Source organism: Acipenser ruthenus, chromosome 24 (genome assembly GCF_902713425.1).
Source record: "Acipenser ruthenus chromosome 24, fAciRut3.2 maternal haplotype, whole genome shotgun sequence".
Taxonomy (NCBI): Eukaryota; Metazoa; Chordata; class Actinopteri; order Acipenseriformes; family Acipenseridae; genus Acipenser; species Acipenser ruthenus.
Window position 1 is genome coordinate 26,401,229 of NC_081212.1, and position 14,533 is coordinate 26,415,761.

At 40.1% G+C, this 14,533-nt stretch overlaps 2 protein-coding genes across 4 annotated transcripts; one reads left to right on the plus strand and one right to left on the minus strand.

The window, feature by feature from the left end:
- The first annotated feature begins 306 nt into the window (after nt 1–306).
- LOC117429334 (integrator complex subunit 14) lies at nt 307–5,953 on the plus strand. Of its 2 annotated transcripts, none has more exons than XM_034048708.3 (12): nt 307–384; nt 913–1,162; nt 1,755–1,862; nt 2,058–2,213; nt 2,828–2,946; nt 3,395–3,537; nt 3,681–3,773; nt 4,106–4,250; nt 4,364–4,497; nt 4,829–4,947; nt 5,206–5,271; nt 5,370–5,953. In XM_034048708.3, exons 2-12 carry the CDS (start codon nt 941–943, stop codon nt 5,622–5,624), a joined length of 1,560 nt encoding a protein of 519 aa, XP_033904599.3. In that variant the 5' UTR covers nt 307–384; nt 913–940; the 3' UTR covers nt 5,625–5,953. The 2 variants fall into 2 exon arrangements, with proteins under 2 accessions (XP_033904599.3, XP_058855008.1); XM_058999025.1 differs by lacking the exon at nt 307–384 and adding an exon at nt 706–729.
- Nucleotides 5,954–6,438: 485 nt separating this feature from the next.
- On the minus strand, nt 6,439–14,527 carry LOC117429184 (very-long-chain (3R)-3-hydroxyacyl-CoA dehydratase-like). 2 transcript variants are annotated; one of them, XM_034906987.2, is made up of 11 exons: nt 14,336–14,527; nt 12,201–12,243; nt 11,765–11,838; nt 10,885–11,043; nt 10,058–10,106; nt 9,834–9,944; nt 9,371–9,498; nt 8,803–8,915; nt 8,580–8,686; nt 8,092–8,223; nt 6,439–7,763 (listed from the first exon to the last, which is right to left on the minus strand). In XM_034906987.2, exons 1-11 carry the CDS (start codon nt 14,414–14,416, stop codon nt 7,687–7,689), a joined length of 1,074 nt encoding a protein of 357 aa, XP_034762878.1. In that variant the 5' UTR covers nt 14,417–14,527; the 3' UTR covers nt 6,439–7,686. The 2 variants fall into 2 exon arrangements, with proteins under 2 accessions (XP_034762878.1, XP_034762877.1); XM_034906986.2 differs by having other exon boundaries at nt 10,879–11,043.
- Nucleotides 14,528–14,533: the final 6 nt, after the last annotated feature.

The following is a 14,533-nucleotide window of genomic DNA, read 5'->3' on the forward strand; positions in this document are numbered from 1 at the left end:
GTCTAATCATGCATGAATAATATTATCACAGAAAGCTCTATTAAAACGTTAATTAAGGCATTGGTTATTTACATTACTGCATATTATGATTAACTTATACAAATGTTTTTACATATCTATTTATTATTATTATTATTATTATTATTATTATTATTATTATTATTATTATTATTATTATTATTATTTTAGTAGTAGTAGTAGCAGTGCCATTCAATTCTAAGACTCAATTATTCACTCGCCAGACTGGCGGCTGAGGGCACTGTATAAGTACTAGGAACCAAAGTTCAGAGCGTTAGTGTAGTTGGACGTGCATATATATGGCGTGGACCTGAAGCAAAAAAACAAACAAAAAAAAACAAAAAAAAAAAACGTAATCAATTCAAGGTACTGCTGCATTTAGAAATACAAATAAAAACTATATAGAGTAACGTGCTGCATATTCTTACTGTTTTTATTATAATGAAGATAACTGTCTGTGTACCAAATGGCTTATGTTCGGTACCAATACAGGCACGTACGTCCTTGTTTGTAGTGGAACGAAATATTCTTCCGTTGTTCGGCTTTTGTTACAAGTTATTGCATAGTCCGTGTGGTTCGTCTGTCTCTCACTGCTAAATAAGTATTTACTGTAACGATGAAATAGCAGTGGTCCTATTTTTATTTATTTAGCTCAAATGCAAATATGATATTGTTACAGCGAGCATGAAACGAATGTTTACAAAATCTAAAGTAATAGCCCCTTTTCTCTTATTTATTTATTTATTCGTAAATAAATTATTATTATTTAATTATTTAGCATTTAAATAAATAGTGTTTGTATTGCACTGTGCTGATGGTAACTTGGCACTTCATGCTGCAGGAGCTGCACGCTATTTATTTATTTATTTATTTATTTATTTTTATCTCTCCCAGTCGAGGTAGGTAGCAGAGAGGGGTCACCATGCCTACGGTGGTGTTGATGGACGTGTCCCTCTCTATGACGCGCCCGGTCTCGCTGGAAGGCACCGAGGAGTACCAGCGCAAGAACCTGGCCGCGCACGGGTTAACGATGCTGTTCGAGCACATGGCCACCAACTACAAACTGGAGTTCACCGCTCTTGTAGCCTTCTCGTCACTCTGGGAGCTCGTGGTCCCTTTTACCAGGGACTACAACACACTGCAGGTTTAACACGAAGCTGCTAAATGTATACTATGAAACCGCTCATAAGTATAAGCAAAGTCGTCTTTGCTGTTTATCATATTTTTTTTTTTCACATAATGGTTAAGATTTATCTTGGCACTGCAGACCCGGTTTTCCACTGTGGGCATTTACTATGGCGTGGGCAATTGGCTTACCAGTTGCTCATAGTGTAAAGTACAGGCTACCCAGCCTCTGCCTTCCCTCAAACTTCTGGCAGGAGAAATGGGCGTCGCCTGATTCAAAGTGAACCCTAAGTGTGGAAAACAAAAGGCAATACATGTTTTAATAGCATCAGGACTACAGCAGTGTTTTGTTGTGTAAATCTCATTTGAAGGGAAGAAACACTTAGATTACATAATTGAGAGTGGGCTAACAAAAAAAAGTGATTAAAAATGGAGTAATGGGTGGTTTCACAGGCCCCTGATTAGCTCTGATATTATTGGATTACTTTAAGGTTACACAGGGTAGTCCAGGATTCGTGGTAATCAGGATCGGTGAAATGTATGTTTATACATGTGACTCTTGTAACCCTGCTGTTCAGTATTTTAATTAAATCGCATCTTGTTTCCTGTAGGAAGCACTAAGCAGTTTGGAGGATTATGATAAGACGTGCCTGGAGTCGGCTCTTCAGGGGGTTAGCAATATTGTACAGCAGGAATGGGGGGGAGCCTTCCCCTGCCAGGTAAATAATAATGAGGGCATGCTTAGTTTATGAAAACCATTTTAACCCAGCATGTTCTCTCCAAGGCAAATGCAAGTTCTGCAGTTGTTTTTAGCACGCTGTGTATGCTGCTGTTATGCACCAGTGCCAGGAGTGCAGGGGCTGTATTTCAGTTTGTTTATGCTTTGTGGTTTTGTACTACTTGTTTTTGTGTAGGTGGTTTTAGTAACGGACGGTGCTTTAGGGATTGGAAAAGGCTCCTTGCGGCACTCTTTAGCCACCTTGAAACAGCGAGGAGAAGACAAGAAGTTTCCACTGCCTTTCCCATTCCCTTCCAGAATCCACATCATGTGCATTGCCAATCAAGAGGAGGTAACTGCAGCCCAACTACTGACTAACTACTGAATAACATACACCAAACTCCCAGGAAGCAGAGACTTAAAGCACAGTTGGTTTCTTTACTAGTTGACTTACTGCTGCTACAGGTGTAGCCCCTCTGATATTAAAATACTACTTCCTGCCCTTTGTTGTGTTCTGTACCATGTCCACTGCTTTCCTAGTAATGCTTGATGCTGTGAAACTTTTCATTTCAAGTCAGGCTTTATTATATTTCCTGGGGTCTTTTCAATTGATACAAACGGTGGTGGATCTAAATACAGACACTGATTGGTTTATTAAAATAGGGCTGTTTGTGTACCAAGATTATACAAATAAAAGGTGAAACAGTGCATTTGAGGCTCTTTAGTTTGTTGCTGTTCAGAAGTGATTAAAAGTTCTTTCAAATAAGACACTGAACTAAACGATGAAAAAGGCCCTGAAGCGGAGATAGTTTTAGCGCTTTAGATACTACACCTTTTAACATGCTAGATTCTGTTTACCATGATGTCGAACTTCCCTATGCAAAGGACGTTGACGTAAGCACATGTGAATTGGATTGGGATTGGGTTGGACTCATTACTGTTGTCTCTTCGTTACTTTTTTTGCAGCTCCAGAACACAGATGTCTTGGATAAGCTTGAGCAGCTGATAAATCTGAACAATGGAGAGGGACAGATCTACACTGTTGACGGCTCATTATGCCTGAAGAATGTACAGTCTATGTTTGGGTTAGTAGAGTTCTGTTATATATATATATATATATATATATATATATATATATATATATATATATATATATATAGTGGACCCTGATATTGATGTGACACAGCCACCTGAAATGTATCTATCAGAAAGTCTATCGGTTTGTTTAGGTGTGGTGAATAATGAACATGTTATTGCTGTAGTGGTAGTATATGACCATTTGAGATCTTTACATCAGATGCTTTCAAAGAAAACGTCTAATTTTTTTATTGACTACATTTGTGTTCTGTATTGTAAACATATACATTTTACTAGCTAATCTAAACACTTTTACCTATGAAATTAAAAATAATGAACCGTCTCAGTGATCTTCTTCTAAAAGTAGATCTTATTATTTAAATGTTATTCATAGCAATGAACATAAGTGAATACCAGAAGAAGACTGTATCGTGGACACGGTCTTTTTAATTCCAGAAAGCTGATAGACCAAGGCTACTCCCCTTTCCATGCTGTGTTGAAGTGTGGGAACCTGACTTCAGATGTGCAGGTCTTTCCCAGGCCTGAACCAGTCCTCATTGCTGAGGAAACTGAACCTGTCCTTAGAACCATTAATACAGGTATTAAATCAATCCTGATGCAGAAGGCGTCACGGCTTTGTCTTACACTAAACTGTTTAACATTGTGTTTACATTTTTAATAGATAGTGCAAAAGATGAATTTCTATTTTTGCTTGTTTCTTATTTGTATTTTCTCCCAACAGATTTGGAAATTGTTGGGTTCATAGAAATAGCTGATATTTCTAGTCCACCAGTACTCTCCAGGCATCTGGTTTTACCCATAGCAGTAAACAAAGGTAAGAATGTCTTAAAATATCCCATCACAGTTTCAGAACTACTGGTGAGAATTGTGTGATGACTGCTTCAAAGACACCTCTGCAGCATTGCAACTGGGAAGCATGATCATTGCAATAGAAAGTGTCCAGTGACATGCACATGTTAGCTTTCCACTGCATTTGCTACCAATCAAATGGTTTTTGGTTGCTTTCCAGCTTTAATGCCTCCAAATGTTTCCTAGCTTAAGCATCTTTTTTTTCCTTTGCATTTCTGCTTTGCTCAGCTGAATCTGTACCGTGTCTGATTTTTTGCCTACACGTACTGATTGAGGTTTCCTCTGTCTGGTTTGCAGAATGTGATGAGGTTGGTACCGGGATCCCTGAAGACACAGAAGACGAGAACTCGGCCAATCAGATCGCTGGCAAAAGCCCAAATTTCTGTGTCCTGCTACACGGCAGCCTCAAAGTGGAAGGCATGGTGGCGCTGGTCCAGCTGGGGTAAGAAAGCTTTGAAAAAAACCTTTTAACGCAGAAGCAAATACCCCATTTGTATTCTAGCTTTCTGTGTTTGCTACAGCGTCAGAGAAAATGTCTTGCTGTTCTCTCTCCAGTCCTGATTGGTACGGGATGCTGTACTCTCAAGCTGATAGCAAGAAGAAATCCAACCTGATGATGTCGCTGTTTGAGCCAGGTCCTGAAACACTTCCATGGCTGGGGAAGATATCTCAGCTTGGACCCATTTCAGGTAGTTTGGGAGTCCATTTTGTATACACAGAGCAGAATATTTCGGAAATGAAATATAGCGTACCTTAAGGCAATGCTGTGCAAAGGAGCAGAACCTCCTGGCAGGATTGGCTGTGAGGTATATAAGGCCTTGAGCAGTCACCTACCGAGGGTTCTTGGTAATATGGTGGCTGCACCCTGTAAGTAATACTTTATGCAAATGAACTGTATTTTATGCCAGTCTGTATTTGTGTCTTTATCTAACCCTCTTCATGAAAACCTGACCACTATTGGACATTATGCACAACTGACTTTGTATGCAAATAGTAATGTTCTATAGTGTTATTTTTCAGATGCTAAAGAAAACCCCTATGGAGAAGATGACAGCAAAAGCCCTTTCCCTTTACAGCCGAAGAATAAGCGCAGCTACGCGCAAAATGTTACTGTGTGGATCAAGCCCAGCGGGTTGCAGGTACTGCAAGAAGGAGTTACTATGTTTGCTCCACATTACATTCAGACAGCTGTGCTGTAAATGGGAGCACATTATCGGGCAGCTGTGCACAAGGCTGATAGATGGGTTCACATTATTTTATGAGGATCTACACAACTGCAGACCATTCTTCTGCACCTCATGTCACCCTAATTATGCATTTTTATCAAAGCAGTCAAAATGTTTTACACTGCACAGTAAATTTTACATTTTATGATGTCTGTCCATATTTATCAACAGACCGATGTTCAGAAGATCTTGAGAAATGCCAGAAAACTTCCAGAGAAGACCCAGACATTCTATAAGGTGAGTTGCAGTACACAGAGAGGTCTGGTCTGCACTGTGGTCAGCGTTTTGAAGGCAGTCGGCAGTCGTGTCTTTTTTCTGCTTTGTTTTTTTCGTAGGAGCTGAATCGCTTGCGCAAGGCGGCTCTAGCGTTTGGGTTCTGGGAGCTGCTGAGCGGCGTAGCGGATCTGCTGGAGCGGGAGTGCACTCTGCTCCCTGACACCGCCCATCCTGATGCAGCGTTTCAGCTCTCCCACGCAGCACAGCAGCTCAAACTGGCCAGCACGGGGGACTCTCAGTACGCAGCCTTCACCCACAACATCACACCCATGCCAACCGACTTCTCTGGCAGCAGCAGCAGCGAGCGGATGTAGATCTCTGACCCCGTTTGAGGTGTTGCCCAGAAAAAAATTTAAGGAAATACAGCCTTCTGTACCAGAAAATATGTGACTGAACAATCTTTGAAAAAAAAAAAAAAAAAAGTATTACATATTTTGACATTTTGTATAGCTGTCCTTTAGGTTGTAAACCATATTTTAGTTTGGGCAAAAACCTAGAAGTCAAACAGTGGTAAAATACTGCCTCATAATTACCTTTCCTGGCACATGGGTTTTTTTTTGTTTTATTACAAAACAGATCTGTAAATAGTATTTGTCAAATAGGTTGGTAAATAAAGTGAAACTGCTAGTTGTCTTTGACTTATTTCGTAACGTTGGAAACCCACTCATTACTAGGGCCCTGTGTTTTTCACTTGTTTTAACCTGTAATTTAGTCCTACAGCCCCAAGATGTCGCTATAGCCTCCACAGTAAGCCACGTGATGAGCAATCATTAAATAATCATCTCATTACATTACTTTAAGCATTTGAATTGCTCATCCCTTTACTACAAATCACATATTAGCAGATTCATAAACAGAACGCTGTAGATGGCTACTGGTGTTTATTTATCCCTTACATCCCTGTGAATATGTATAAAAGGATTTTAAAAGGAAGTTTTTTCAATATTATTTCAGAGAACTCATGAGTGTAAATACATTACGGATAGGTTTTAGTTTACCAGTACACTTTTCCGCAAAGCATTTTACAAAAAAATGTAATACATTTTGTTGATATGTGAATCTCAAAGGGCATAAATATAGTTCGTCAACAAAACTTGTCCATAAGAAGAAACACACTACCCACATCAATTATGTTGAAATCTTTATTTTTGGTTGTAATAAACACATTCATACTCAATAGATTGTGCTGTCCAAACATTCAATAAAATCATGAGCCTTCATTACCGTTTAGCAAAGAGATGATTCCTCTGCAGTTAAAAACCCTTGTGTAAAAATGTCCAGCTGTCGAGGCTGCTCGGGTAGTATCTCTCGTGTTACAGTTTTTAAGAGGTGTAAAAAAAAAAAAACCAAAGGATTAAGGATGGAATGAAATAGAAATGTTTCTGCTTGATATTTTAAACAAATACTCTAAATACAATTATAACTGCACAAAACAACCCTTTTTAAAATTAATTTAAATCATCCTTGGCCTGCTGATATGAAATACACGCATGTCAAAGAACACTGCAGCCTTTCATCTCTGTCACATTATCAAACACACACACTGTGCTTTGCATTCCCGCAGCCATGGCATTTCAGCTTTATAATTTAGCCCTCAGATAAATGCATTCCATCTCCCCGACGTAGAAAGAAAGAGATTAAACAGCCTGCTGTCTTCAATTGTTCAGCCCATGCCTTTTTGCCTATATAGTATTGTGATTTTACATAAACAGAGCTTGCATTAGTTATTTATGGTAGTGTAGTACAGTATTATATTTTAATGCAGCAAAGTGTTATACTCTATCTTTTTATCAGTATCTGCAGTTGTGGGAACTCAACACAGGAATACTGATATAGAACGTGCAGGGTGCACTGGCAACTGGTGATTCAAGTCCAGGTTAAGGCAAGTCTGTATTTTGCAACACTTGTACCTTGCCTGGATTAGCTTAAACATACAAATCAACCAAAGAAAGATAACAGGTAATAGGAAACTAAAGCCAGATTTCCCCACCGAGCCCAGTGCACTCTGCCAGCCCTGACATTAACCATCTAATCTGGGTGAAGTGTGAAAGGACAGAAGGATTGAAATGGTACAGAAGTGAAAGTGAACAACGGCGTGTGCAATAAAAAGGAAGCTCTAAATCACACTGAGCTTTACACACAGGGTGCTTCAAAGCTGCTGTACTGCTGCGTGTCTAAAGAGGAACAACGTGGCAGTACAGTATTTTATTTTGCATTGTTTACAGTTTCTATTTGAAATACTGCTAACATGCAAACATTACTATAAACTACAGTTCCTATACTTGGGTCAGTTTTGTTACAGGGGAGGGGGTTGGTACAGACTCTTGTTAGTTTTCATGGAAAGGCATCCAGCTCATGGTGGAATGGTTTGCAGGATTAGTTTGTCTTTCTTTTCTTTGTTCTGAATCGCTTTCTCCTTTGGTTGTAGAGGTGACGGAAATTAATAAACAGCCCTGCAACAGACACAATATTTTAATGAGAGAGAGAAATGGAACGATGTACTGCAATAATATCAGAGGATATTCCCAAAAAAATGAACCCCAGTTCCATTCCCTAACCTCCAGACCAGCAATACACCTCCTCCGATTACACGGGTCATTGAACTCTTACCAGTGTGCCCAGTCTGCTAATAAAGCTGGCTATAATGCTTATCCTTTATTGCTATTTGTTGTGCTGAGTTCCAATTGTATTTATTTACGCTGGGAGTATAAGGGACTTTATGAAGGCTGTTAATAATAAATATATTGTTTGAAGTAAGTTAACAGTGTTAGAATAACATACCCAGAAACATGAATACAAGGTAGATCTGCAAGATCAATGCAAAGCTGATTGACATCCTGAGAGGCCACGGCAGGTTGATACTGAACAGTCTCGTTTCATTAAAGATCGCTAAAGACTGTACAACTGCAACAGCTGTGGAATAAAAAGGTATGATCATAATGAACAGAATATTAACTTAAAAACAATCACAATTAACTAAATACCAGTAATACTAAAGAATCTGTTCTGAATATTATTTGTAAAGATTTTTTCATCTGGTTAAATAATGGTTAATCGCTGTGAACCCTCCGATCAGCTTCATTTAAACATACATTAAAAAAACTGAATGTCCCTACATGTGCATTTACTATGTGCTTTGTGAAGTCTTATGAACACAGGCCACAGGATCAGAGTGGCTGTATCGCAGTAATAGGAAGGTCCTTCACATCAGCACTGGAACATGACAGATGCTCTTCCACATGTTCAGATAAGCGCAGTGTAAATCTAACCTTCCGCCAGCACTCCGAGAGGGTACAGAGGCATCCAGATGGTGTATCGCAGCCAGGTGAGGGTCTTCCACTCTGTGTCGATGCAGCACAGCATGTAGAAGGGATACCTGGCAAAGCACAAGAGTCCCTTTCATTTCTCAAGCACTGCATCGCAACACACACAAAACGCACTGGAAAGCATTCTGGGAAATGCAATGAAAAAAAAAAAAAATTTGATACTAACCTGAAAATTTCAATCATGCTCCACAGATAGAAAACAAAGAACACCACAGCTTTGTTCTGCATCTCTTCCAGACTCCCAAAGATGACAAAAAGTATAACATTCCTCCCAACAACCTGCAACAAAGCAAATCAATGTATGAAACTACAAACAGACGTCACTGTGCAGAGTGCTGTTGCACACAGACTCCCTTTAACCCAGTCAGTGAACGCGCTCCTCATTTCAGGACAGGCTACTTTGTCATTTTTTGGAGCTTTTTTTTTTTAACTGGCATCTACCTACCTGTTTGTTTTTTGTTTCAATATCTCTTTAACTATACTGTTATATAGTACATACTTAGTTATATACTTAACTATAGTTAGCCTCATTTTGTTAGCCGCAAAAGTTATGTCTAAATTTACGGTGTCAAATTACATAAATACAGCTTGCGTTGTACCTGTATCACTGCAGGGATAACGAATGTAAGAGACACACGTAATACCTGTATCACTGCAGGGATAACGAATGTAAGAGACACACGTAATACCTGTATCACTGCAGGGATAACGAATGTAAAAGACACACGTAATACCTGTATCACTGCAGGGATCACACCTGTCTTGACCAACCCTATGGCAGGATTGACAATTTCAGCAACAGCCAGAATCTGACAGAAATACATCATGTCTGCAATCGAGTGGAATGTGTCGTAGAAGGAATCTGAAACAAGAAAAACAGGAGATTGTAAAAAACACAGACCGACTGTACTTAGTAGTTTATTTCAAAGGGGAGCGGGCAGCATTCTCTTCACAAAACACAGTCGCTATAATCTTGTGTTCTATAATGCAACATGTCAAAGATCAGAATGATCTTAACTGAACGGTACGCAGGTTTGCATCCTTAGAAAAAAACACTTTGGAATGAAGGTTCTTTTTAATGTATCTGGTCAAAACAAAAGATTTATAGATGGCAGAAATGATGGAAAAGATCATTAGGGAGTCCACTGTGAGAAGTTTAGCGATGGCTGAGAGAGGGGTCTCTCACGCTGGGCTTGCCTCGACCCAGGATGAAGAGCCGCACGGTCATGTTCACAAAGATCCAGGAGAAGCCCAGGAACTGCACCAGATTGTACATGAACAGGTATCCTCTCTTCAGGTTGTGGAAGTCTGAAACGGGGAAAGAACTCACTTTGAGGGGAGCCTTTAAACACAATCAAAACTGCACTTTAACGCACATAGGAATTTGAATCTAAAATGAGACGCATCAATCTGCTACTTACGATCCTGTGGAACCCTTGACTCCATGCTGACTTTGGTAATCTGGTCTTCCTGTTAAAAAAATAAAAACATTGAAGTATTATTGAACATACGGCAGTAGGCTTCTCTTAGAATGAATTATAAAAATAAGTTTAGTTTTCAAACAAAACAGAAACACACTGGAAAGGATTAAGTCCATTTATTGTAGTTTTTGACAGTTTTATATTGTTTTTTATTTATTTATTTAATTTTATTTTATTTTATTTTTTTTTCTTTAAATTTAGTCGTCGCCAATTATTTTTACCCCGGTTTTCACCCCAATTTTAGCATGCCCAATTATTATCTGTATCCCCGGCTCACCGCTCGCAACCCCCCCGCCGACTCAGGAAACGGAGGCTGAAACACGCGTCCTCCGAAACGTGCTCCTTCCAAGCCGTCATTTTTCGCACTGCAGATCCACAGCAATGCTACCAGACCTATAGTGCCGGAGGACAACACAGATCTGGCGGCTCCGCTGCAGAGCCACAGGCGCCCTATCGGCCACAGGGGTCGCTGATGCGCGGTGAGCCATGGATTCCCCTGCCGACCTAAGCCCTCCCTACCCGGGCAGCGCTCAGCCAATTGTGCGCCGCCCCCTAGGAACTCTCGGTCACGGTCAGCTGTGACATAGCCTGGATTCGAACCAGCGATCTCCAGGCTATAGGGAACATCCTGCGAGGAGCGCCTTTACTGGATGCGCCACTCGGGAGCCCCGACAGTTTTATATTGTTTTAAACTTTCAGAAATGTAGCATTTGTTTTTGCCTTGGCTTCTAAACAGGGCCCAAAGACGGGGGAATATTGACCTTTACTTTAAGTTCCAGTTCCGCATCCGATTCATCGAGCCAGCGATCAAAATCTGGTGCGAGAAATACAGGCTTCTTCAACTGCCAAGTCAGCCTTTCCCACCACTGACTTTCCACTTTCTGTACTGTGATGTTTACCTCTCTCTGCGTTGCTTTAAACACGGGCTGTGAGACAGAGGAAAGACAAAGCGACTCTCACTGCAGCGAAATGTATAATACAGGCTTTTCCTGGGCTAGAACGTTTCATTTGCAATGAAAGCTGTGATTCTGTTCTGGGCTGACAGGATGATGTAGTGACAAGCCAATGGGAAAGAAGCTAAACCTAGGAATATAGGACGGGGTCTGTCTTAAGAAGCCATCAATGCAGCTTTGAGCAAATGCAGTTTACATTAAGAATGCATATCTGCCAAAGGCACAACACTGTAGATTAAATATCACAGCTAATGATCTACTTTTAAATAATACTTCTCCATTTGAATTTGCAATATTTAATATTCAGCCTATTGAGATCCTGCAAATTGAGTTGAAATGTCTATTATATTATTATGCTCCAGGATGTTAATAAGACTCCTACAGTCTACATTTTTCAAGTTGATGTGGCATATTGCATGGTTTTACAACAGTGTGTGTGTGTGTGTGTGTAGTGCTGCATCATGCTGGAGAGAACTAGTCTTCCTATCTCTGCATAGGAATCTGATTACAGAAAGTGTCTTATCTGCAGCTAACACAACACTTTCCATTCATCTGGGTTTTACCAGGTCTCACAGGATGTAACAATGTCATCCTGTGCTTATAAGTGCACACGTATGACTTATACTACAGTATCTGAAACGTAAATACGTACATAAATGAGACATTTAAGAAGCAATAAGTAAACTTGCAATACCTTATCCTTTACTGGCTCCAGGAACTCCAGGCTGAACTTATATTCGTTACTGCCTTTAGCTCCATGTCCCTGTGCTACAAGAAAATAGAGTTAAAAGCAGCAAAGATACGCTAAAACTAAGACAGTGTATGCCAATGAAAGTCCATGCAAAGAACAGAAAACAATTGCATTTATATTAAAAATATTCATTTTATTTGAACTTTGATCAGGTATTGTTCTTTGTATTTTCACATAGAAGCAGACCTAATGCTTGATCAGAGTATTACTGTGCATACAGGACATCCCTTTAGTTACAGGAAATGGAACATGTGTTGTTTTTGCATGATAAGCTAGTATGCTGTACATGGCTGATTACATACTTTGGCAATACCAACCACTGCATTTGATTAGTTAGCATTGAAATACCATTGCTAATAAACACAGGTAATAAACCTACCTGTAAAATGCAGAATATGCTCTTTTATACTGACATCAAGATCCTGTAATAAATACAAAGCAAGGTATTTGTAAATCCACTCCAGTCTGCATTATCAAATGGGGAGATGCACACAATCTGGTCTTCCTTTGTACTGAATGCACGGTGTGCTCAATTATACTAAAAACAAAACCTTTAATGTTTCAATACTGCAATGTGCAAATGGTTGAACTGCTAAACACAGAACAGGCTCACATCACTTGTAAATTACTATTGGATTATTTACCAAATAAAGCATAACAATGCTGATGATTCAGCAAAGATTGTATTGAATTTGTTTTCTATGATTACTGCAAGCTTGAATAGAGGAACTATCTCTCTCCTGAGTTACACACTGTGCTCGAGGCACATTACACTCTCCCACCAACTGCCTTGTTTACTAAAGACAGTGTCTGGGATATGATATTACATGACAAGAAGAATGAATGAATGAATGAATTTCACCCCACGACCCCTTGGCTTTTACAAGAAGAGATTTACCAGACCCAAGGGTTAGGGTTAGGGTGCCATGCCAGACCCAAGGGTTAGGGTTAGGGTGCCATGCCAGACCCAAGGGTTAGGGTTAGGGTGCCATGCCAGACCCAGGGGTTAGGGTTTGGGTTTGGCAGCTCAGACTGTTCACGCGATCAAAGGCACGTGTGTTGAATGTGTGTTGAACGTGTGCGTTCTCCTAACAGGTATCACTGTAGTTTAACTCAGGCTGTAGTTGCTTATAACCCTGATTTATAAATGACCTTCATTCTAGTCTTCACAAGGACATTGAACACTCAACTCCTTGTGGTACACTTTAAACATGTGCTTTTTGTCCTTCATTGAAGTGTAATCTAAATATAATCGAATACAGTCCGCCTCATATAACTCACTACAAGAACAACAAACAGTGCAAGTCTCTTTCATTAACACTGCATAACAGATTTGCATAAAACTTGCATAAGGACAGGTGCTCCATGTGCAGCTGAGCAAACCAATACCCACTGCCTTCACTACTGACGGCTAATGTTACCAGGCTACCCACTGCCTTCGCTAATATTACCAGGCAAGTACACAGGCATAGAAACTCCTCAGCTTCGACACCTGTTCTGCAGGGACCTGAAGTTGTCTAGTTTAGTCCTGTTTTTGTTAAAAGCACAACCTCATTCTCACCTTCAATAGGTTAAATGGTAAAGCCTGGTCCTGCGTGTGATTTTAGTCAGATATGCCAGGTCCACCGGTGGCTGAATCGCACTCCTTTTCACACAGTACCTGTTTCCAGTCTGTGTTGTTGTTATTTTTTAAATTTTCTTCATTTGCATTTGCTGGTGTTACAGGATAATTCTCACCCCGGCAAATCCTCAGCCTGTGACAAATTAGCCTAGGCGATTTCCCACCCCCAGGTCTGTGAAAGCTTTTTGAGATCTTTGCCTTTCTTGTGGCTTCATGCCCAGAAAGGTCAGTTTCATCGCTGTAAGCTTAAGTAGTCCTCAAGGTACTGCGCCTTACACACAGTATAGTACACGGGCGCAAGTCCCAATATAAAGATGGTACTGGGGTGTGAATCACTCTGACGGGGGCGAGAATTATACTAGGTTTAGGATAAGCGTGTGTTACACGCTGTAAATACGATATCAGCTGCAGGGCACTCTCAAAACTAGATACTAACTAAGCACTTCTCAATTATACTGTTAAAAAACAGACTTTTTATAACTAGATGATGAAACATCTCAACGGCCAACTCACTCAGCCACAAAGCCACCGCGCTAAATTTAGACCGTTTTTGACCTGCTGCTGGTGTTGTGATAACACTTAAGGCGCATATAGGAGGAGATGTTAAATTAACTTCTTGAGTTATTTACTGCAAGGTTTTTAAAACCAAAATAGCATCAGAACAAAAAAAAAAGCCTTTGCAACCGAACCCTACAATTAGTGTCCGACAGACTTCTCTTAATAATGTCTATTCGGCGAGTTAGTGTCGAAAAGCACAGTTATTATTACTCTTCTTGCATCGAAAAAAACCAGGTCATTTTAATATTGTTCAGTAATGGCACGGGATATATCAGTGACAGTGAGGCTGGTTAAGGTGATGTGACAGCGCGTGTCCAGTCATTGCGTTCTCTTACCTGCACGTCACTCAGTTCGACCCTCAGGTAGATCTCTTTGTGCCTTTGTGCCCAGTACACGCGAGGAGTCAGCGTCTGCATTTCACTGCTGGTATTAAACGAGTGTTTTATTTAAAAAGTGACAAACCGTAACCTAAGCACCATAATAATAACAACCCAGCCGACACAAAAAGAGCCTGCCTTTTTTTTTTTTTTTTT